The sequence below is a fragment of the Carya illinoinensis genome, chromosome 3 (assembly GCF_018687715.1).
Source record: "Carya illinoinensis cultivar Pawnee chromosome 3, C.illinoinensisPawnee_v1, whole genome shotgun sequence".
NCBI classification, from domain to species: Eukaryota; Viridiplantae; Streptophyta; class Magnoliopsida; order Fagales; family Juglandaceae; genus Carya; species Carya illinoinensis.
This window is the reverse complement of record NC_056754.1, coordinates 54664652-54689049: the sequence shown is the minus strand read 5'-3', so window position 1 is coordinate 54689049 and position 24398 is coordinate 54664652. Positions and strand designations below refer to the sequence as shown.

At 36.8% G+C, this 24398-nt stretch overlaps 2 protein-coding genes across 3 annotated transcripts; both read left to right on the top strand.

Moving 5' to 3' along the window:
• Window positions 1–2330: 2330 nt before the first annotated feature.
• Window positions 2331–13411, top strand: LOC122305404 (ABC transporter C family member 5). Of its 2 annotated transcripts, XM_043117931.1 has the most exons (13): window positions 2331–2486; window positions 2776–2830; window positions 3032–5293; window positions 5410–5730; window positions 5833–5919; window positions 7040–7735; window positions 7870–8034; window positions 9190–9484; window positions 10136–10350; window positions 10504–10809; window positions 11298–11361; window positions 11470–11709; window positions 12635–13411. In XM_043117931.1, the coding sequence occupies exons 3-13, from the start codon at window positions 3176–3178 to the stop codon at window positions 12745–12747; spliced, it is 4620 nt and encodes a 1539-aa protein (XP_042973865.1). In that variant the 5' UTR covers window positions 2331–2486; window positions 2776–2830; window positions 3032–3175; the 3' UTR covers window positions 12748–13411. The 2 variants fall into 2 exon arrangements, with proteins under 2 accessions (XP_042973865.1, XP_042973864.1); XM_043117930.1 differs by lacking the exon at window positions 2331–2486 and having other exon boundaries at window positions 2542–2830.
• A 1741-nt stretch (window positions 13412–15152) lies between these two features.
• Window positions 15153–21908, top strand: LOC122305403 (NADH dehydrogenase [ubiquinone] 1 alpha subcomplex subunit 9, mitochondrial-like). Its single transcript, XM_043117929.1, has 12 exons — window positions 15153–15386; window positions 15492–15588; window positions 16026–16090; window positions 16301–16386; window positions 16579–16663; window positions 16771–16841; window positions 18255–18386; window positions 19415–19530; window positions 19672–19795; window positions 19924–19992; window positions 20807–20927; window positions 21570–21908. The coding sequence occupies exons 1-12, from the start codon at window positions 15290–15292 to the stop codon at window positions 21707–21709; spliced, it is 1203 nt and encodes a 400-aa protein (XP_042973863.1). The 5' UTR covers window positions 15153–15289; the 3' UTR covers window positions 21710–21908.
• The last annotated feature ends 2490 nt before the right edge of the window (window positions 21909–24398 follow it).

Sequence of the window (24398 nt, the reverse complement as noted above, 5' to 3'; positions counted from 1 at the left end):
CACCAATCAGAGTTGAACAAAGAAAAAGATAAAAAGGGTTGATATCTGTTTAATCACGACCACGTATGCAACTACGAAGTCTTGAACATGTTTTTGAAGACTTTTGCATATGAATAATATTAGGTCTGACTTGTAGTTGTAGCTAAATTAATCATATATAAACTGATCGATCTTGATGTTATCTTATTTTTCATTGATTTTAATAGATGAATGAATCCCATTATTTGAACAGGACATTTATTGATGTTTCGATCAATAATATCAGTAAAGTACATAAAAAAATACGTAAAAATAATTATATTTAATAAAATTTTATTGTAATAAGAGTATTGCGTTTGTACTGTCTCAGTTATATTTTTCACTTTGTCTCGTTGAAAAATAAAAAAAATATATTAAAAATAAAATGACATTAAAAAACACAAGAAGAGAAAAATTGAAACCTTAAATTCCTTTTTTGTTTTGTATTCTTAATTTTTTTTAATAAGTCAGGTCAATGCCGCATAGTAACATTTCTCATGTAACAAAATAAAAAATAATTTTGTCACAATACTTTTACGAGCAATGATATATACAGTCGTGGAATTGTAAATGCCGCGCAATCGCTTTGAAAAAGAGTGGGATCCACGATTAAAAAGTTAGTTTTTTTTTTTTCCTGTGGTTCCCATATTAATTCATTTTTTTCAAAGCGAGTGTACGCCGCTTGCACAACCACGACTGCAAATATCATTTCTCTACTTTTATTGAATAAAATCAGCTAGTTTTAGCTTGTTGGTGTGCAATGGAACTTCTTACAATAACTATTGGATATTGTGTCTAAAGCATTTAGAAAAAAAAAAAAATGATCATATCCCAAATGAAGAGATCAAGTCTACATGATATTGACTATCTGATGCAGAAATTCATTTGATAGGAAAATTAAACCATCATGGCCATGGGGACATAACTTTTTCAGATGAAGCAAGGGATATATGGTAATTTACACCAATTTTGTGTTAAAAGTACTCAAGTCAAGCCTCGACAGGTAGCTAGGATATTTGAATTCATTTATGATAGGAATCCTTTCGTAATATTGGCCATTCTGATCTGATCTGTCTATAGGGTTAACTCCCACAGTCTGGGAAATGTTGATTATTAGAATTTATGAGGGTTCTATCTGAGGGAGAAGTGCATCTTGATGATCGATTGGCAGGCCGGGAAGGAATGATTACCTACCATGCATGTTTCAATAATGTGAAAATGCAAAGTTCCTTTCTAGAATTTATGGTGTTGAAATTATTGATATTTCTGGCTGTCTGCCATGTGTTACTTCCTTCAAAATTTAGTTACCTGATGATGTGCCGAGAAAAAATAAAACAAGAGAAGAAATATCAGTTACCTAATGGCTAACATCGTGACTTTTCATGAAAATTTGCATCAGCAGATCAATGGTCAACAAAAGCCGCCCCACAGCCACATGTGCATTGGAGGAGTAGTAATCGGGATTTTACAAATATATATAAATATATTATATAAAAAATATTACAGATCAATTCATGCATGCATGGTCAAATAAATAAATCTGGCCTAGTCATGATCAATATGTTTACCCTAGCTAGCTGCATATATACCCACAAAAGTATGGTGGGAGTATGGTGGGGATATGGTGATAAATATATGTTTACCCTAGCTAGCAGAAGGAGCCAAGGCAGGGATGATAAGTGGGGTAGCTGATACGTACTCATCAGCATGCATACAACAAATCCAACTGACATGGGGGGGCATACTCCCAACAGACTTTTACAGATTGAACACTGAGGTGACACACCACTTTTTTTTTCTGCAAAAGACCAGATGGCAGGAATATGGGGTTCTCATGCAATCTTTTAAGGTGCCCTCATGTTCATAAATCTCGTGTGAGTGCCCTCAAATCATGAATGAATCCAGGTATAATAATCAATTAAACCCAGAAAAAAAGGTTACCATTATGGCATCAGACTCATAACCCAACATCACATCCATAACACACTGGAAAGTGTATACAAACAAAATCCCATCTCTCTCTCTCTCTCTCTCTCTCTCTCCCTCACACAATGAACAGTGGAAAGTCTTCATATATTCTAATATTTCTTTATAAAAACATCTTGAGATTCCTATCATGATATCATTAATAAGGGCATCGACATATGTTAATAATATTCTGTTTGATTACCCATAATATTCTTTACTACTCTCTCAAAAACATAGACATAAGGATGCAGAAATAAAGCACTACTACTCTTATATTTGTCTATATATATATATATTAGTAAATCAAGCAACCGATATAAAAGAACACCAAAATCTGAGAAAACCCAAGTAAACCCACAAAAGAAAGCCACCCCCCATTCTCTGTCTTTACCTTGCATTCACCAGAAGGTCCAGAACTCTACCCTATTTTCCATTTTGGCCCCCCACATCCCTCTCTTCCTCTCTCACACGGTTCTGCCACCAACTAACAAAACAATGAGGTAGAAAAGTTTGATAAGTTTATCAAAACGCGCACACAACAAAATATATAGATATTTATTATATATACACCGATGAAAGAGAGAGAACACTCTTTTTTCTTTGGTGTGAGCTTTTCTCTTTCTCTCTCTAGATTTCTCAACATTAAAGCCTACAACTCATTCATCATTACCGTTCTTGTGGATTGCTAGTGAATTGTTGCCGTGTGCTTTCTTTCTGTGTCTGTGTGTGTTGGTGTCATTGAGGGGCAGAGCTTCTTGTGCCAATTTTTTTCCTCTCTATTATTCACAGGCTTGCCTCGGCAATCTGCACCGGCTAACCAAACGATTGTCGAGGACACAACCAGGTCAGTCTTTTGTTTTGTTATTTTTCCTAATGGGTTTCGCTTAGATTTTGATTCATCGTCCTTCTCTTTGTCCCTATCTATTCTCCCTATATATCACACACAGAAGTTCAATCATCTCTCTCTCTCTCTCTCTCTCTCTCTCTCTCTCTCCGTTTTCCATGTGGGTAAGAATTCATTTGTTTTTATGTGCAATGTGTCCAGAGATTCCTTCTCCAAATACACATTTTACTGCTTCGCACAACCCAGATGGTGAAATGCCCTTCTTCACAATAGAATACGATCGCTTAGCTCAACAACAACAGCAACAACACCGACTCACTGTTCTCAATCGCTTCCATCGCCCACATGCCAAATTCAATAATGGGCATGTCTCTTTTGCTCAACAAAATCCCAGCGTTATCATCAGCAGCACAATCGTCGAATATCCTTTTTAGTGCTATTAAAGGTTTGCCCATATTGGAACTCTCTTCAATTTGCATAAATTTGACACTCTTTCTCGTGTTCCTCTTCATCGTCTCGGCAAGGCAGATATTTGTGTGTGTTGGTAGGATAAGAATTATTAAGGACGATTCAGCTGCGAATGCGAACCCAATTCGGCATGGTATCGACGGAGAAATCCGCGATGTTAATGTTGGTGCGGGGTATAAAGCTACAGTCTTTTGTTGTTTCTATGTGTTGTTTGTGCAAGTTTTTCTATTGGGGTTCGATGGAGTTGGTTTGATAAGAGAGGGCATTAACGGGAAGTTTGTGGATTGGGCTGACCTGTTATTGCCAGCTGCACAAAGTTTAGCTTGGTTCGTGTTGAGCTTTTCAGCTCTGCATTGTAAATTCAAGGTGTCTGAGAAATTCCCGTTGTTGTTGCGGGTGTGGTGGGTTGTTTCATTTTCAATTTGTGTGTGTACTCTTTATGTCGACGGGAGAGAATTCTCCGTTGAAGGTTCAAAGCACTTGTGTTCTCGTGTTGTGGCAAATTTTGCAGTGACACCTGCTCTCGCTTTCCTTTGCTTTGTTGCAATTAGGGGTGTTACCGGCATACAAGTTTGTAGGAACTCTGATCTTCAAGAACCTTTGCTTCTTGAAGAAGAACCAGGGTGTCTTAAGGTTACCCCTTATAGTGATGCGGGGCTTTTTACCTTAGTCACACTCTCTTGGCTGAACCCACTTCTTTCAATTGGTGCAAAGAGACCCCTTGAGCTTAAGGATATTCCCCTTCTTGCACCAAAAGATAGAGCCAAGACCAATTATAAGGTTTTGAAGTCGAATTGGGAGAAATTGAAGGCTGAAACCCCATCAAAACAACCTTCTTTAGCTTGGGCACTTCTCAAGTCATTTTGGAAAGAAGCAGCTTGTAATGGTATATTTGCCGGTTTGAGTACTCTTGTTTCATATGTGGGGCCATACATGATTAGCTACTTTGTCGATTACTTGGGAGGTAAAAATACTTTCCCCCATGAGGGGTATATTCTTGCCGGAATATTCTTTTCAGCAAAGCTCGTGGAGACATTAACAACAAGGCAGTGGTATGTTGGGGTAGACATTTTGGGTATGCATGCGAGATCAGCTTTAACAGCAATGGTGTATCAAAAGGGGCTCAAGCTCTCGAGCTTGGCGAAGCAAAGTCACACCAGTGGAGAAATTGTTAACTACATGGCAATTGATGTACAAAGAGTGGGGGACTACTCTTGGTACCTCCACGATATATGGATGCTTCCCCTGCAAATAATTCTTGCCCTTGCAATTTTGTATAAGAATGTTGGAATTGCTTCAGTTGCAACATTGGTTGCCACAATTATCTCCATTGTCGTTACTGTTCCTGTGGCAAAGATACAAGAAGATTTTCAGGACAAGTTAATGGCTGCGAAGGATGAAAGAATGAGGAAAACGTCCGAATGTCTAAGGAACATGAGAATTCTCAAATTGCAAGCTTGGGAAGATAGGTATCGAGTTAAGTTGGAGGACATGCGGGGTGTGGAGTTCAAGTGGCTAAGGAAAGCCCTTTATTCTCAAGCTTTTATTACATTCATTTTCTGGAGCTCCCCCATATTTGTTTCAGCTGTCACTTTCGGTACTTCCATTTTGTTGGGTGGTCAGCTCACTGCAGGGAGTGTTCTTTCTGCTCTTGCCACTTTTAGGATCCTCCAAGAACCGCTCAGGAATTTTCCTGATTTGGTGTCTATGATGGCTCAGACAAAAGTTTCTCTTGATCGAATTTCCGGATTCCTGCAAGAGGAAGAGTTGCAAGAAGAGGCCACCATTGTCCTGCCGCGAGGCATTACTAATGTGACCATAGAAATTAAAGACGGTGTGTTCAGCTGGGACCCTTCCTCTCCTGCACCAACATTATCGGGAATCGAAATGAAAGTTGTGAGAGGCATGCGAGTTGCTGTTTGCGGTATGGTTGGTTCTGGAAAATCAAGCTTGCTTTCTTGCATCCTTGGCGAGATTCCCAAAATCTCTGGTGAAGTAAGTTGATTCATTAAAAGTTTCTGTTTCCTGCCTCTTGGCTGTTGGTTTTGTAAATTCTACCAGTAGTAGCAGTTGAAGATTTATAATTCTTTTTCGGTTGATTTTTTTTTCAGGTAAAAGTATGTGGTACTGCTGCTTATGTATCTCAGTCAGCATGGATACAGTCCGGCAATATAGAAGAGAACATTCTTTTTGGCAGCCCTATGGATAAAGCAAAGTATAAAAGTGTTTTACATGCTTGTTCACTGAAAAAGGATTTGGAACTCCTTTCACATGGAGATCAGACCATTATTGGTGATAGAGGTATAAATTTGAGTGGTGGCCAGAAGCAAAGAGTGCAGCTTGCCAGAGCACTGTATCAAGATGCTGATATTTATTTACTGGATGACCCTTTCAGTGCACTTGATGCACACACTAGTTCTGAATTATTTAAGGTTAGGCTTCTAATTTATTCATATGTATTGCAGTTCATATGAATGAACCATGCATGGGGAAGAAAAGAAGAATGGATGATAATATGTGATATGAAACTGCAGGAATACATATTGGCAGCACTAGCTAGTAAAACCGTGATTTTTGTGACCCATCAAGTTGAATTACTCCCTGCTGCAGATCTGATTCTGGTATGGAATTTGTCTTCCCACTTCATTTAAATATTTTGCTTATGTAGTCAGAGTTCTATGTTGCCATATAGGCTTTTTGGGGTCTTTTGTACTCAATTTTTTATAGGTTTCAGGCATGTCAAGCCACACCGGTAGTACATGAATTGGTTGATTTTAATGCATCATGGCCAAGTTGCTTCTTCAATTGCTATCCTTGTAGTACATGAATTGGTTGATTTTAATGCATCATGGCCAAGTTGCTTCTTCAATTGCTATCCTTGTTTCTTTGTTTGATTTACTTTTATGGTGATGACTAGCATTCCTTTCTTTTGAGGTTTATGTGATGTGGTGAGTTTTGAACCCATGGATATTTATCTTTGAGAGAAATCTAAGTAATTCATTAGTTCAGGAAGCTGAAGTTTTCTTGAACTGATGGTTGTTCTGTCTGTTTAAAACTTCCATTATTCCAATGAATCGTGATGTGAATGGAGTTTATTAGAAATCTTGGCAGGTAATAATAATTCAATTTGAACTAAATGACTAAAGAAAAAACTGAGTCACATTACAATTGGTCACAAACTTGCGAGAAGATTGCTGACTGGATGTATGTTTATAAGCTAGATTTTCTATATTTATTAGAATAAAAAATAATACATTCATAAAACAGTGACTATGTCCTCTGGTGTATAGATCCAATGCGAAGTTGGAGTTGAATAATTATACTTATTACAGATACAATTTTATCAGTAATTTTTTCTGCAATAGATTTTAGTAAAGCATGTAAACTAATTGGGCATTCCAACAGTCATCTGATAGAAATTCCAAGTGTTCTCTGCTTATTTGATTCTTTGACTGAAAACTCCAGTGCTCAGTTAAAGTTGAAATTTTAGTATCTTGCTAATAACATCAGACTATGGTCTAGCTCAAAGACTTAAATTATTATCGGCAAGTAAGTAGTCTACCTTTGTGAGTCACCTGGTCTTTGGGGTGCTTGACTAATTAGTGAAAGTATTTTTGTTTTTGATATGTAAATTAACCCATTCGCAATTTCATTTATATTGTAAATTTAGAAAGCCACATCAGCGACTGAGAATGTGGTGCTCGTCCTGCAAGGCTAACAAATGTATTTTCATATTTGTAGGTTCTTAAAGCAGGCCAAATAATACAAGCAGGGCAATATGATGATCTTTTACAAGCTGGAACTGATTTTAAAACTTTGGTCTCAGCTCACCATGACGCAATTGAAGCTATGGATATTCCCTGTCACTCATCAGAAGATTCAGATGAAAATTTGTCTCTTGATGGAACACTTATGCCTGGTAAAACATGCATGGCCACTGGAAATGGTATTGACGGTTTGGGAAAGGAAGTACAAGAAGTTGTATCGCCTTCGTGCCAGAAAGCAATTAAAGAGAAAAAGAAAGCAAAACGCTCAAGGAAAAAGCAGCTTGTTCAGGAAGAGGAAAGGGTAAGAGGAAGGGTCAGCATGAAAGTGTACTTGTCATATATGGCTGCGGCATATAAGGGCTTATTGATTCCACTAATAATTGTTGCCCAAGCACTGTTTCAGTTCCTTCAAATTGCTAGTAATTGGTGGATGGCTTGGGCTAATCCCCAAACAGAAGGAGATCAACCTAAAGTGAGTCCTATGGTCCTTCTGGGTGTTTATATGGCCTTTGCTTTTGGAAGTTCTTGGTTTGTCTTTGTTAGGGCTGCTTTGGTTGCTACATTTGGTCTAGCAGCTGCACAGAAATTGTTTCTGAATATGCTTAGAAGTGTGTTTCGGGCACCGATGTCATTCTTTGATTCTACACCAGCTGGACGGATCTTGAATCGTGTAGGTTCTTTTATTGCAAGGGAAAAATATATGTGCAACTTCCATTTCTTTTGCTATATACATATATAATTTTGTTTGTTTTCCTTTTTTTTTTTTTTCATGATCTAATGTCATGGATGACTGTGACCTTCCAGGTGTCAGTTGATCAAAGTGTTGTGGATCTTGATATTCCTTTTAGACTTGGTGGGTTTGCTTCAACAACAATTCAACTTATTGGCATTGTTGGTGTCATGTCAAAAGTTACATGGCAAGTGTTGCTTCTTGTTGTTCCTATGGCCATTGCCTGCTTGTGGATGCAGGTGAATTTTTGATTTTTTGCTCAGATTTTGTAATGTAAGGCTCTTAACTTTTTTGTCAAAATGGATCAGAAGGAAACAGCTAAATTTTTGCTTCCTTCTCAAGCACTGACCCCTTCTCCTTAGTATTTTTGGTGAACACAGTGTAATTAAACTTATTGTTAAACTTTAAACACTCAATTTTTTGTACAAAGATATTATAGCCTTGCTACGTGATCCTTGCTGATTCATATGGGATTCCTTGTGCCTACATCAATGCCTATTGAATATCATAAGCATGCTATTGCTGCAGTATGTTTTTTTTCAGCTATATACTTCTCTGATGAATTTGATCACTTTGAACAGGTTAATTCTTATGTTTTTGTCCTTGTTTACTTGTGTATATTGTTTCTATTGTCCTTAATTACATACAATATTTACCTGGTTCATGCCTTGTTTCTCCGTTAGTTTTCCCCCGCCCGGTTAATAATGTATATCAGTTGAACTTTGAGTCTTGAAGAATGGCTATTAGGCCCTCTGGAAAAATTAAAAAATAAAAAAATAAAAAATAAAAACCAAAAAAAGCACATTTGGAATAAGGCAAGTTTATACATCACCTATAAAAAAAGAAAAAGATATGGACGTTACCCCTTCAAGCATTTTGTTTCTTTATTTGTACTTTTTAGATGAAACACTGTAAGGTTTGAGTTCATAGCTATGCTTTTTGCTATTGTACAGAAACTGGAAACAAGTTTTGTCCTATGTGTTGCCTTCTGAACACACCACTTGCATCTCCCCAGCATTTGAAAAAAAACTAAATTTCAAGCAATTTTTCAAAACTTTCATTCCTTTTTTGGGTGTGATCCCATGAAAAGAAAAAATCAAATATCGCCTGCGAAAGAAAGAATTCCACTTCATTGTTAGATAAGAGCATCTACTATTTAAATTCTCTGTCAGTATTAACAGTAATTTCTTTTGACTTGAAGTTCTTATTAAAAGATTATATATTTTTTAACTGCCATTGCTAGAAAGGTTTGAAGGATATCTCCGTGTACTTGGGCCTTGCCTATTTCTATTAAGAAAATTTATTGTTTACTGATAGGGAAAAAAAAAAGAAGAAAAAAAACAGAAGAGAAAGGTTTGAAGGATATCACTTAAATTTATCATACCCTCTCGCAGAAATACTACATGGCTTCATCAAGGGAATTGGTTCGCATTGTCAGCATCCAGAAATCTCCAATTATCAATCTTTTTGGTGAATCTATTGCTGGAGCAGCAACGATAAGAGGCTTTGGACAAGAAAAAAGATTCATGAAGAGGAATCTTTACCTTCTTGATTGTTTTGCTCGCCCATTCTTCTGCAGTCTTGCAGCCATTGAATGGCTCTGTCTACGCATGGAGTTGCTCTCAACCCTTGTATTTGCTTTCTGCATGATTTTGCTCGTTAGCTTTCCACATGGGACTATCGATCCAAGTAAGTTCTCCAATGCCTGAATTTCTCCACCTATTCCCAGGAGAAATTCTATATGAGCAATGGGGTGATGTGTTTTGTGAAATGATAAGGAAAACATGTTTTGATGTGCCATTTTCTTAGAAGTAGTTACTGGAGCTGACCCTTTTGAATGAATGAATTGGTGCCTTCACCTGCATTAAGGAATATACTCACAGAAAAAAGACAAAAAAAATAATAGAAAAAAATCCTTGATAAATGCTGTAATGGGACTATTAATTTATGCACTGCGGTATCTTTACTGTGGGGAATTTACTCTGTTATCCTAATTTAGAGCCCTCAATTATTAGCACCTATATTCATCACATCATATTACACATTTACTTATGTATTCAGTTTATGTCACGCATTCATTAGGCATACCGTTTCAAATGAGTTTTAGAGCATAAATGTTCTTTTGTGCATGTCTATGGTATCGTAAGAGAACCAATGTGTCTTCACCATATTCAACTTCAGCCTTCAGACGAGGCTTAAGTGATGAATAACTTCTTCGATATGTAAATAATATTTGAAGAATAACATTCATGAAGTGGAAGTTCCAAGGTAGGCTTCTGATCATATTTCTTAGTTTTTGATAATATAAGTTGCTAATCGTGGTTGCTTCTTTCTATCTAGGCATGGCAGGCCTTGCTGTGACATATGGCCTTAATTTGAATGCACGCCTATCACGGTGGATACTTAGCTTTTGTAAGCTTGAAAACAAAATAATTTCCATAGAGAGGATGTACCAGTATAGCCAAATTCCTGGAGAAGCCCCACCCATTGTTGAGGAATCTCGCCCTCCAGCTTCATGGCCTGAGAATGGAACAATTGAAATGATTGATTTAAAGGTACGCAGTTCAGTTTAACAATACCATGTGTGTGCTTTTTTCTGATTGAGGATAAAGAGTTTAATTGGCTTTGGAATTTTGTTTGTATATAGTTTGGTTAATTTATTGTTGAAGCCACCTTCTAATTTTCATTATTTGTCTCTCACCTTCAAGGTTCGTTACAAAGAGAATCTTCCTACTGTGCTTCATGGGATAACCTGCACATTTCCGGGTGGGAAGAATATTGGAATTGTTGGGCGAACCGGAAGTGGTAAATCCACTTTGATCCAGGCTTTGTTTCGACTAATTGAACCAGCAGGTGGGAGGATCCTGATAGACAATATTGATATTTCAACAATTGGCCTTCACGACCTTCGTAGCCGCCTTAGTATCATACCTCAGGATCCTATCTTATTTGAAGGAACCATCAGGGGCAATCTTGATCCTCTTGAAGAGCATGAAGATCATGAAATTTGGCAGGTTTGTATCAGCAAAAATATAAGAATGGTCATATTTTTCAACACTCAAAAGTCAAATTCACCTTTGTTACTTGATGGATATTGAATGACAATGGAATTGTTTATTGTAGAAATTTTTTTTGGTTCAAATGGAAGCTTATTCAGTGTACCTCCTCTGTAACTTGTGGGTGTCCTAATAACCATTTTATTTATTAAAAAATTGTAAATCTGCAACTCAGTAAAATTACTGTAACGATGCATTTTAATAAACTTTGTGGTTAATGCCTGGCTTTCCAGAGTTTTCAACAACATTTTGCTAATTCATTCCTTAAAAAAGAAAATCTTACTGAATCCCTAGGGTTTTTGAATGTTGAAATTATTTGTATTTCATATATGTGATGATAGGCCTATATTATTTATTGGGTTTTCCTATATTTTTATTTTTTGCATTTTTAATAAAACCTTGACTACTTATAAAAAAATTAATTATTGGATTTTAATCTGGTACAGGCACTTGATAAGTCTCAGCTTGGACAGATAATTCGTGACAAAGAGCTAAAGCTTGATACACCTGGTATGTAGCTAATACATCACCCACTATAATTCGATTACCAATTCTTCCATTTTGCTGCACCTTTGTATTGTGGCTAACTAATTGATTGTACTTCTTATCAAATTGCAGTGCTTGAAAATGGAGATAATTGGAGTGTGGGTCAACGGCAACTTGTTTCCTTGGGTCGGGCTTTGCTTAAGCAGGCAAGAATACTAGTGCTTGATGAAGCAACAGCATCAGTTGATTCAACCACTGATAGTATCATCCAGAAAATTATTCGAACTGAGTTTAAGGGCTGTACTGTATGCACAATTGCACATCGTATTCCAACTGTTATTGACAGCGACGCGGTTCTGGTCCTCAGTGATGGTATGTAAAGTTACACTCATAATTCATTATTTAATTGCAACCTATAGATCTGGCATCAATTTGGTGCGGGCGATCCACACTCAAGAGCTTGTAGTATATCATTTGGGAAATGATATGATATCTAAAATTCGGGTTTCCATCTTGGGTTATGGACAATTCAGTTTTTTTTAATAGGTAAAACAAATTTTTATTAATGTGGAAAATAGGTATAGCCTGAGTACACTTGGTAATTTAATTTGTAGAGGTATACCGTATCTGTTAAGGAAGGATTATGAATGTTACATGGAAAATGAGGCTGGAAACGTGTAATGTAGTCCTGACAGTTTCAGTCATGAGAACATAATTGGAAATGTTTCAAAATCATGGAAAGTTGAAACCGTATCCATTGCATTTGTTTCATTTTACTATGATATTCCCATTTTGGTGTGTGCTTTTTTCTTTTCTTATGAGCTGTCTATACGTACAATTTTTTTTTTACAAGTCTGTCTATACATACAAATGAAAATGATTTTAGTCAGATGAGTATAGATTACACCCCACAAAGTCCCCCTCCCCTAATTGTGTCTGCTGGTCGCACTATTCACTATGAGCAATTAGGGTCAACTATAGTTCACATAGATTAGGTGACTAAGATTTTATTCGGGTATCTATAAGAATCTAGAATCATCTACATACTGGTAGGAGCTCAATTTTCATGAAGTTTTTCACGTGTTTAAGGTCTTTCGAAGATTTGGCTGTCCTGTGCACTGGATGCAGTTGATTGCTCCTATTACTCTAGATTAAAAGAGGCATGACTATATTGTTTGTTTGCCAAATTCATACAGGAAAGTGAAAGTAATTTGCATTCCTTGTTACTCTTCAGAATAAAACTGTAGGGAAATGTGCATGTGCTGTGCTCATGAGACTTGGTTTGATATTTTTGCAGGTCGAGTTGCAGAGTTTGATACTCCAGCACGACTATTAGAGGATAAGTCATCCATGTTCTTAAAGTTGGTAATTGAGTATTCATCACGGTCAAGCGGCATACCAGATTTTTGAATTGGATGCCATGCTTGAGAAACCCCTAGTCAAGGCAGCAAGAGCAGAGGACACCCAAGCTGAACCAGCCAAGGCTGTTTTACTTGTTGCTGCTGCATCCGGCAAACTGAAAGTCAAATGGGAGGAGCAAAGGTGCGTGTTGTGTTATTAAACCAGAACCCATTGGAGGAAATTAGCTAGCGGTTCAAAGTGACCATGAGTTCATTCACTCCCTTAAGCAGGGCTGGGGAATTTATGCACAGTTGGCATATTTTGTAATCGAGAATAAGTTGAGTTGGTAGAGGTAATAATAATTACACACAGGAGAAAATGGGCGGGTAATTTGTATTTAAGGAGGTGCAGTGAAGTAGTGTTTAGACTGAAGCGACAGTTTCTGATTTTGTTAGGGACTTTTTAGAGCTGAACTAGGCAAAATCTATCCCACAAAATTTCTAGCAAAAAATGCAGCTTAGACTATGGTTTTAGACTCCACATTCAATTTCATTTTTTTAATAATGTAATCGTTTTTTTAGTTTCTTATTTGCATATGTAACTTACTCCGAATCACACGTAATCCTCTCTAGAGGGGCGATGCTCATTGTGGAGTTCAACGGAGTGAATCCCCTTATCATATTTGTAATGATTCATATGGTGCAGCTTACTCTGAGGCACTTTGGCCAACAAACTCTTCAGTACCTCCCCCCTCTCCCGCTTGCCACTTTTTTTGAGCTTGTAATTTTTGGTTGTGCTTTAGAGGCAACCGTAGACCCTTTTTTTTTTTTTCCCTTTCTGTTAAATGGTCAGAGAGATAGTGCAGTGACCTCTAAAAGTGTTAACTTGAATCTCATTCTTCTATTTCATGGAAGCTGCAAAAGCTTCCAGGAATCACTTCCAAGGATGACTTCTTGTAAGTGATTCATGAAAGGCTTTGCAGCTTCCTTGCAATAGAAGATTGGACCTCCAGTGCCTTACTTTTTTCTTTTTAATTATTATTATTGTATTTTTGTGATTACATTCTTGTATTTTTTTTTTTACTTTCTCGAAAACAATGGAAAGATGGTGAGCAATTTTAAATGTATAAATGGAATATGGAACTCATTGTTGGTTGGTAATTCAGAGCCAGTTTTGGTAGCTAATATTCTACTAGGATGTTCCTTCTATAAACTTTGGCTGACTACTCTTTTCTGCCTTCCAACAACTTATGAGTACCTATCTCAAATACGAGATGCCTATACTTTCAGTTTGAGGCTGCGATATGTTTGAGATTATGCTTAAATTAATTTTCATGCTGGAGCATAACAATTAGAAGTTCTGTTTTGACTTGCTTGTATTTCCCACCTTTGCCTGGAGAGCATCACTTAAGTCCCAGAATTCCTTAGTTTGTTTGAGGGACAGAGAGCTTAAGACCTCCATTAGTTTCAGAATTCTCTTCTGCAACACCATTTCCCATTCCAAGCATCTGAAATTGAATTTAAAAACTACACAATCAGTATCGAGCACAAACAGATGTAAAGCAAAATAATAATAATAATAATAATTACAAGTTTTAGCATTGAAGTTGAAAGAGAGAACAAATCTTCTGGATACTGATCTTAAAGCATGATCTGCTTGATGTAGTGACTACAGAAAACCATGCTCTATTTGTTGAAATTTTTCAAGAAAATATGTCATGACAGAAAAGTAAAATTCAAGCATACAGCATCACAAAGTGAATAACTGATAATTGATGGGGAAGCATAAACAGCAAAGCTACCATTTTCCAATGACTCAAATATGGGGTGCCACTCACAGGAATTTTGAGCAGACATGTTGGTCCCATAGCCTTTTTTTATACATTTGGGGAGGGGGATTTCGAACTTCAAAGCTCCATTTTGGAGGCTGGGGGTAATACTAATCAGGCTACGGTTCTTTGACTTCTATCATTATAGAGTAACCTGAACCAAAAAGCCATCCGTATACTATGATTGAATATTGCACTCCCGAGGACGATGATAGCATATAAACGAGAAAGCGTAATACTACGTCCTATATCTTCATTCCAAACATTTAAAAAAAAAAGGCTAGAACTCATTTAATTTATTGCAATGAAAAACTCAAGCTAGAACTTGGGAGATTGAACTTTTATTACAAGAATCCATTTCCTTTTTATTCCATGATTTATCTTCATTTAAAAAAAAATAAAAATATAATATTCTTGACACAAATTCAATATGGAAGAATGAAGTGCGTGTCCAATTATTTTGTCCTACAATAAAAATCTAAAAATATCTCTCTCTGAGTCACTTAGAGAGAGAGAGCCCATTAAAAGCAACAAAAAGCCCATTAAAAGCCGGTTTACTGGGCCGAAATTTTTGCTCAAGCCCAGCCCAGCCCGTGGTCACCCTCAGGGCCTCAGGGACCCAAATCGAACTACACACCTTGTGTATGTTAGCACTTTCGACCATCTCCGCTCTCTGCCTATTCTTCTCCTCCTCCTCCTCCTCCTCTTCTGACTCTGAGCATCTATCTCTCTCGCTCGCTCGCTCGCTTTCTCGCTGTGGGTTTGTAGCTGAGGACGCAAGCGATGCAGGCTATTTCGAGGCGTTTAGGGGGCCAATCCCTCAAGACCTCTTCGCCTTCAACCTTGTCACTCAAGTCCATCTACCCTGTCTCCGACCACTGTAAAAATCGCACTCCATTTCCTCGAATTTCTCTCTGGATATTTTATGATCGTAATTTTTTCTAAGTAATGAGATCAAATTTGGGTGTTAATTATTGTTTTGAAGGCTACGGAGCTGATCATCCGCGCTACGGATCTAGTTTGGCCACTAAGGGTGTGGGGCACCTCATTCGCAAGGGCACGGGTGGAAGATCATCTGTTAGGTACATAGTTATCGTTTAATTTAATTGGTTGTTCGGAAAATGAGAGAAAATCGTGGTTGTGATTCTGAGAAATGTAGAATGTCAGAGATGAGTTCTCTCTCTCTCTCTCTCTCTCTCTCTCTCTCTCTCTCACACACACACACACACACACACACACACTTTCTCATATATATATATATATATATATATCTATCTAGAGAGCGTGAGAGAGAGAGTTTCACCAATGTGTGTTCGTTTTCTTTTTCCTGATATATCTCAGAAACAAAGCATAAGTTTTTGTTTTCTAACGACAAAAAGAAACAAAAAACTTTCATTTCGTTTTTTGGTATTGGGTTGAAACAATGCTAGATTAGATAACGCAGTGAACGAATTGGTTCATACTGCTCTTCATGCGATTGCTTATATAATTCTGAAAGGAAGAATGCTGCGTTTTGCAGTGGCCTTGTTGCTACGGTCTTTGGAGCTACAGGCTTCCTTGGTCGCTATGTTGTGCAACAACTTGGTGAGTTGAGTGTACTGTTGATATTAGCATATGGAATGCATGGAACTTGCTTATGTGTGTTTTCGCCATAGAAATTTTCTTATATTTGGGCACATTTCTAATTTGAGTTTTCCTGAAAATGATTTTTCAAAAAAGACATGCAAGCACTTGTGTGAGTGAGTGAGAGTGGTGCGGTCAGTGGTTTGTGCTGATACTTCACTTTTCATTCAGCTAAAATGGGATCTCAAGTATTAGTTCCTTTCCGAGGTTCTGAGGATTCCCATCGCCACCTCAAGTTGATGGGTGATTTGGGACAGGTAGAGTAGTTGATAATGTTTTCATATGTCTTTAAGTTTTATATTTTATGCTTATAGTATTTTTTGAAATTCACTCTTTTATTTTGGATGATGCTTATCAAAAAGTATTTTTTCAAAGTTCGAATTATGCGTTGAGCATTCATATACTCAGTCTACTACATATCTTGTTTATCTTGTTGTTCACTTGCTCAGATTGTACCAATGAAATACAACCCAAGGGATGAAAATTCCATCAAGGCTGTAATGGCGAAGGCTAATGTTGTTCTCAATCTGATTGGTAGAGTATTTTTGTGTGTGGTTTTCTGTGATGTAGCTTTCTGTTAAAGTTCTCTCAATCTTGGAGGTTGTGAATGAACTTATAAGAGTAACTACCCTTGTTGACAGGAAGGGAGTACGAGACAAGAAACTTCAGCTTTGAGGAAGTGAACTATTCCATGGCTGAACAACTTGCAACGGTAGGTTCCTGCACATATGTTGTCTTTATTTTATAGCTCCTATGCACTTCAAAAACTATTGCTCACATTGGCCACACTAGCTTCCATAATCAGTAGAAAGTATTGATATCAGGCCAATAAGCCAAGTGAAAGGAATAGCTGTTGGTTGTAGATTAAGCAGGGTTTGATACTGGAGCATCAATAACAAGAGAGAAAAATGTAATCTGGGATATTCTAGAATATGCTTGAAGAATGTGAACCGCTTCCTTGGGTAAGATCCTCACAACAAATAACTTGAGGAAAAGAAGGGTGATTATCACAGATTGGTGTTGCATGTGTAGGAATGGGGGTGAATCTGTAGACCATCTTTTTTTACACTGTGAGGTAGCTTGAGGGTTATGGAATGAGATATTTAGTAGACTAGACTTGGGCTGGGTTATGCCTGATACAGTAGGGGTGGTTTTGGCTAGTTGGACAAATCTGAGAGGCATTCAACAGATCAAAGCTATATGGAAGATGATCCCGATTTGCATCATGTGGTGTGTGGCAAGAGCGTAATAAACGGACTTTCGAGGACAAAGAGAGATCTTTGGAGGAACTAAAAGCATTCTTTTTTAGAACTCTTTGTACTTGGGCCATTGCTGTTAATTTTAATGGCCAAGATTTTCATGATTTTCTTGTATCTATTGATCCTACGTAGTAGGGCATTCATTGTACTGAAAATGGCTTTTGCCTATTCTCTTCATTAATATACTTTGATTTACTTATCCAAAAAAAAGAAAAAGAAAAAAAGAATGTAGCCTTCTTAAACTGGGTCTACGTTTTACTGTGGATATGATTTTTCTACTTCTTGATGAGTTAAGTAGTTGAACCAAATCCAAAGTAAAGGTATGATTTAACTACTAGCTGTTTACTGTGGTTGAGAAGAGTGAATCAAAGAGAAAAAATAAAAATCCTGTAAGGGTTCTTTCCCCGGAGAAAGAGGGGGTTGTGATATTGGCTTTCTTTGATGCTTTAACATGTCAACACCCCTTCACAAGAATTTCATGATAAATTACGTGTAATTTGAGTGTCATTTATGTTTGTGCAGCTTCATAGGGACTAATTATTAGTGATAGGATCTGGATTAGTTCCTATAATATGCTCTAAAAGTGATGCCCTGTTTGCAATTAGTAGAAAGTGGAAATTAAATTCAGAAACTGGGTCGAAGATTGCATTAGCAGTTAAATTATCAGCCAAAAAACCCTCCATTGCTGGGGGCACGCGGCACCCACCTTCAGGAAAAAAGAGTAGGCACGATGCTTATTTCTATATGTACCTGAATAGTGGATTTGTTAGAGAACTTTTGCAGATTGGGTGTTTGATGATATTTCTTTTTTCTGTGGGACATAGATTTTCTGTCCTTTTCATTCTCATCCATATTAACTTGTGCAGATTGCCAAAGAACATGGTGGTATCATGAGATTCATTCAAGTTTCTTGCTTAGGGGCATCTCCATCTTCTCCATCTAGATTGCTAAAAGCTAAAGCTGCAGCAGAGGAAGCTGTTTTGAGGGAATTACCAGAGGTAAAACTTATTTTTACAGAAGTTAAACTTTATTAATAATCGAGAGTTTTATGAAAATTCTTGTAAACCAGAGGAATAGTAACTGATAAGCCTATGTGTTGGGCAAGCTAAGAACAGAATGGGCTTCATCTTTATATTGCACTTTTAATTCTCAAGGTGGGTTTGCGATGAGGCATAGTAGTATATCAATTGTATTGGGTTCAGAGGAAAAGGGGGCCTGGGAGCAAGCTGCTTACTTCAAATTTCATGTCAGAGCCCAAACATAATATTTGAGCATTTAATCTGCAAGATTATAACATTTTTCATGTCATCCATCTTTGTAATATGCACTCTTTTTCAATGTGCTTATGGGCTTAAAGTCCTTGCAAAACTTCTTATCACTCTCTCTCTCTCTCTCTCTCTCTCTCTCTCTCCTGATTCTAATAATATTTTATGGTTATCGTATACTAAGAAATATAATACCTGATGATCATTGCAAAAAAGTTTGACAAGATAATTTATGCAATGAATTTATATCAACTGCAAGCAAAAATGTAATATATTTGTGGTTTAATGGTGGTAGAATCTATATGTATAATATTACTTGCAAAGATAGTTGAAAGAGAGAAAGAAAAAGATACGAGAAAATGTTTGACTGGAAGAGAACACCAAAATTAGGGTTTTCCTACTACTCAAGTATTATTTAAGAAAATTTTACACATTTATATTTTGGGACATACTCTAGCCACAAAGTGATTACACAAAAGTAATTCCACAAACTAACGTGGCTTAATATGGTTCGTCAGATTGTAAAGTTACTTTTATTAAAAACAGATCTAATGGATTAGATGAAGCAACATCATTTTGTGGGATTGTTTTTGTGTGATTCCTTTGTGGATGTAGTAGTACTCTTATAATTTTTACTCATTCGGTTGAACCTTTACTCCTTGGGTTTGAAAGGAAATATGCTCACATGGCATGCCACGTGGATAATATTGGATGTCGCATGCTACATGTCTAAGAATTTTTGACGTGCAATTCCTGTACAGGCCACAATTATGAGACCTGCTGCAATGATTGGTACTGAGGATAGGCTTTTGAATCAATGGTCATTCTTTGTAAAAAAATATGGCTTCCTTCCACTCATTGGGGATGGATCTACCAAGTATGTCTTGTATCTATCATTTACAATCTGGTGATGAATTATTTTAGTTAAAGTTTAAAACTTTATCATTACCACTCATGGCAGCTGTGTATTATTTTTAAATTTTTTTATCGACATTTTCCTGGCAATGCTTTTTTGCAGAATCCAACCTGTATATGTTGTTGATGTTGCTGGTGCAATTGTTGCGGCCTTGAAAGATGATGGCACGAGCATGGGAAAAATTTATGAGCTTGGTGGACCTGAGGTCCTTACTACACATGAATTGGTAAAATTCTCTTCCTCATTGGTCTGGCTTTTTTTATAGGTAAAATAAAGTTTTTATTAATAAAATAAATTGTTCTGGCTGTTGCATTGGTATGATCTGATTTTTACCGAGATTTTGTCACGCTGTAGGCAGAACTTATGTACGACATGATTCGGGAATGGCCTCGCTATGTCAAAGTTCCTTTCCCTCTTGCCAAGGTACATAGCCAATATATTAGGGCTATTGGAAATGAATCTTTTGAATGCTGTCGTTCAGTGACACTGATTTGCTCATTTTTAGTTTCTGTTGCTTTAAATGTGGGTTTGTTGACCTTTATTGAGAATATCTGTGAGTGATTGAGTTATCAAACATGAAAAGTTTGTGCTGAACATCTTGACGTATCATGATGTACAAGTAACCCTTCTTTTGTTTTGTTTTTTTTTTTCCCTGAGCAAGTAATCCTTCTTGATTATTGGTATAAACACCTTTTCTAAAATTCAATAATTTCGTTAAATTTATCTTCTTCTTCTTTTTTTTTCCTGGAAGCTAGGAATCTATTGGATCATCTACTTCCTGGGTAAAGACTGCTTCCATTGTGCTAGCAGATGACATGGCCAAAAATCTACATGACGTGTCCCAAAATTTATTTTCTGCTTGGGATTTCACTTGTAACAAAGAGGCAATACTGTTTTCCTTAGAAGACATATACCGGATATCCAGTGGCAGTCCAGATTTTCCTTGTTGTGGCCCTAATTATGAAAATATACAAGGCTAACACACGTTTGAAATCATCTGTGTTAACTATAATTTTTGTGCAGTTTTTATCTGTGTCTGGTGGCTGTTGCTTAGTCATGGGTGCTATTTGCCAATCAGCCATGATTAACCTTTTTTGCTGTCATATATTTTGAGGCATGGGAAATGTCTGTTTCTGATTGTGTGCGCGTATTATTCAGTCTTAGATGCAGGAGTGGGTTTACCATGTGTTTTATATGCTAACTTTCTTAATTACTTGATGTGAATAAATGTTTTCAGGCTCTTGCAATGCCACGAGAAATACTTCTTAACAAAGTTCCCTTTCCATTACCCAATCCTGAAATTTTCAACCTGGATCAGATCCTTGCATTAACTGCAGATACAGTCGTGTCAGAGAATGGTGAGTTCAAATATTGTTTTCAAATAAGTGTTATCTCATGCAATGTTTTGAATACCGTTTTGCTTACGGCACTAGAACGAAATATTTCGGTACCTGTACCGTTTCGGGATAGTCTATATATAATAAATTAATTATATATGTATAAATTATATTTCAAATAATATCAATGCCAGTCTTAAAAAATTAAAACACATTTATAAAACTCAATAATATTTCTAAGTTAAGAAAATAGTCTTCAGATGTGAGAATTGGAGTGAAAATTATGAAAAAATAGAATTTTTACATTAATTATAAAAATTAATTAATTTCGGCCGGTATAGGTACGGCTGGTACACCAAAAACCAGCCGGTATTAACCGAAACAGGCCTGTACGGATGGTATTTGACCCGGTACGAAACAAATGATTTTTTGTACTGGACGCTATTCTGGTATGATAAATACCGGCCATACCAGTTGGTATGGTCTGAAATTTAAAATATTGATCTCATGGCCTTTCATTCTTCTTTTCGTGCCTTCTTGTCTTATGATATTTTTTTTTTTTTTGGTTAAATAGTCTTCCCCCCTTTTTTTAATAAGTTAAATAGTCTTTCCTTTTGGTTGCCTTATTCTGTTATCTCTTGATTTCTATGATTGGATCTACAGCTTTGACTTTCAATGATCTTGGGATTGTGCCTCATAAGCTGAAAGGGTACCCTGTTGAGTACCTTATCCAGTATCGTAAGGGCGGCCCCCAATTTGGCTCTACGGTCAGTGAAAAAGTCTCTCCTGATGCATGGCCATGAGGTTCTATGGGTTTCTATCCTAAATGTTTTTAGTTCGTCTGGTTGAAAACATTGAGACAGGCTTGTAGTGCCTCCAATTTCGTTTAGCAAATTGAAAGAGATTTTTGATTGAATGACTGCTGTATCTTTCATTCAGGATGTAGAATTCACATCTGAGATAAAAATTATGATTAATAAAAGTCAAGATACTTCGTCTCTACACATGGCATGTACTACAAGAGTTTTCCTATAGTCAAACTCAGAACTCCTTCATAAGGAGAAGGTACAATAGACTTTGGCAGTCAGTTTCTTTTTCCCTCTTTTGCTTATAATAAGAAAATGAAAATTTTATGTGAAGAGTGCTTCTTTTGCTTATAATAAAATGATCTTTGGACTTATTTTCTGTCTATTTGTTGACAATGATAAAGGTGAATTGCCATTACGTCATGTTAATTACGTATTGTTGTGTTTGCAACATGGAAGGAAGCATTATTTCTAGTTCTGTTGATGCAATTTTTTTTATCTCAACCAATTCATTATTTGATTGCATGTGCCAGAGTTAAATTTGTGGACTACCTATCATCAATGGAATGTCATTAAAGTTAATGAGAATTTAATAACATGTCATTCCATGAGAGGATGAGAAGCGCTTGTCTATATTCAAAGACTACTTGATAATTACTTGTTATCGGCTAGGATCAGATCAGTGAGTGATGGTCAAGGTAGAATAGTTTCAATGATGGGTTTTCTTTTTGTGACAACACTCTGACAACATCCTATGTTGGAAAGCTTGTGGCACAAACTGTTAGTGGAAATTGGCTTTCCTTCTAGTTGGAGGAAAGACCTTTGCTCATAATACAAGCAAGGAATAGAACAGGATAAAAGAGGAAAAATTAGTCCTTCAGAAGTTTCATTTTAAACCCAGAAGAAGGAAATGCAAATCTCAAAATACCAATAGGCCATAGATCGATCAAACTTTATGGCTCCGGAAGCCATGCATAGCTCCTTTGAGCATGTCAACTTGAAGGGAAGGAACATTGGGGCAGCAATGTTCATGCCCAATGGTGACACTAGAGGCGAGTCCCATGATTGTTGCTGCATTAACATCTACATAAACAACAATATTCAAGGCGTAAACAACTCCATTTTGCATGGGAGCGAAGTGAAATTGAGAGATCCTGGAGTCAGCTTGTTTTTTGGAGACGTCAAGCTGGATAGAGGATCTAAAACAAACAAGAAGAGAGTGTGCCAAGAGAACAACATATTGGGTGTCGGACTTGGGTTTTGTTTAAGGTTTTTATTTGTAATTTTCTCGCTGTTTTTATTGATTTCTTTGCTATAAAACTTGGGGATTCGAAACACAATCTAACCGTTTCTTAGAACCTCCTCTTTTTTCCTTTTCCTTTCATTTGCTCAAATCTTATTGTTTTATATATAATTTGAAGATTGATATCATTGAGAACATTCAGGTCCTACGTGCTGAAACACAAACGTGCACGTCCCTTTCCCACATGCAGATGTAATACCAAGTCCAAGAGTTCTCTTATTCCTTGACAAACTATCACCACAAGTTATAAACATCAATACAGCAATCCCACAAATAACGTTTATGTCGACTTAAAACATGTTAGTGGCTTCCCACTCTCACAACCTCTTAAATGCTTGATGCCCAACTCCCAGGCAGAAAGGAGCTCCACAACACAGGGTGGTTGGCAGGTAGCATCTCCAGTACATAAACTTCCTAATTTCTGCCAATTTAATGGCCATCTTTGCCCTTTGGGTTCTTTTTCTCAGACCCAATTAGGTTCTAAATCTTGCAGCCCATATTAGTGAAAAGATTTGTCTTTTTTCTTTGGCATGACTTTGCATCTTCATATTTTTGCTAGTATAATTGAGTTCAAGGTATAGAAATTGAATTGTGAATGAAGAATAAAGGCCTTTTTTGGTCGTTTATCAATGATACTGTAGCCTAATTTGTCTATCTGTGATGCAAAGTGGCAAACACTCTGTTTTTGTGCTCAAGGAAATAAATAAGTACATATATCCATGGCATATACAAGCACTGCTTGATCACTAATAGCCAAAATATATGAGTTTTTGAAGTTAAACAATAATTATTATTGAAGTTACTCGATCTGATGCAAAAGGCTTCATTCTCAGCCGGACCCTGTTGAGCTTGTCACGATGGACGGCTAGGGTGTTGGTTGCAATTGGCTGTTCTAATTTTTTTAATTTTTTTTTCTCTCTCAATGATTATCAGCATATTCACAGTTCCCTAAAGTAACAAAAGTTTGACTAAAATAGTGCTGATTGCGCATATGATTGTGGACAAACCATACCATACAGAGAGCATAATTATGGGGCAAAAGCATTCTAAACTAGTGGGTTAGCTATCTGAGCTTTAGGTGATATAAAGGGTCGAACTTTCCATTCAAAAAAACAAAAAAAGTAATCAAAGAGAGGAGAGAAAAAGAAAATAAAGGAATTAAGTGGAAGACGCTTTTTGTAATGACACTTCTATATATGCATAAAGGCATGGCATTTGCCTGACCTCTTTTAGAACATAGAAAGCACTAAGCCTCCAATTAACTCAATCAGTGTAGACTTTGCGGCATTGTGCTTATCCAAAGCTCTATGCATCACATTGGATTGGCATCCTTCATTCTTCTCTAGAGATATATTTATTCACCTGGTTAACTACTAAAACTAA

Excerpts from the sequence above, each read along its gene's own strand:
- LOC122305403 (XM_043117929.1), top strand. The coding sequence starts at position 15,290 with ATGCAGGCTATTTCGAGGCGTTTAGGGGGCCAATCCCTCAAGACCTCT. Across the intron at positions 16,091-16,300 it reads CTATGTTGTGCAACAACTTG|CTAAAATGGGATCTCAAGTA; the intron begins GTGAGTTGAGTG and ends CTTTTCATTCAG. Across the intron at positions 16,387-16,578 it reads TGATGGGTGATTTGGGACAG|ATTGTACCAATGAAATACAA; the intron begins GTAGAGTAGTTG and ends TCACTTGCTCAG.
- LOC122305404 (XM_043117931.1), top strand. The coding sequence starts at position 3,176 with ATGCCAAATTCAATAATGGGCATGTCTCTTTTGCTCAACAAAATCCCA. Across the intron at positions 10,351-10,503 it reads TTGAAATGATTGATTTAAAG|GTTCGTTACAAAGAGAATCT; the intron begins GTACGCAGTTCA and ends CTCACCTTCAAG. Across the intron at positions 11,362-11,469 it reads GCTAAAGCTTGATACACCTG|TGCTTGAAAATGGAGATAAT; the intron begins GTATGTAGCTAA and ends ATCAAATTGCAG.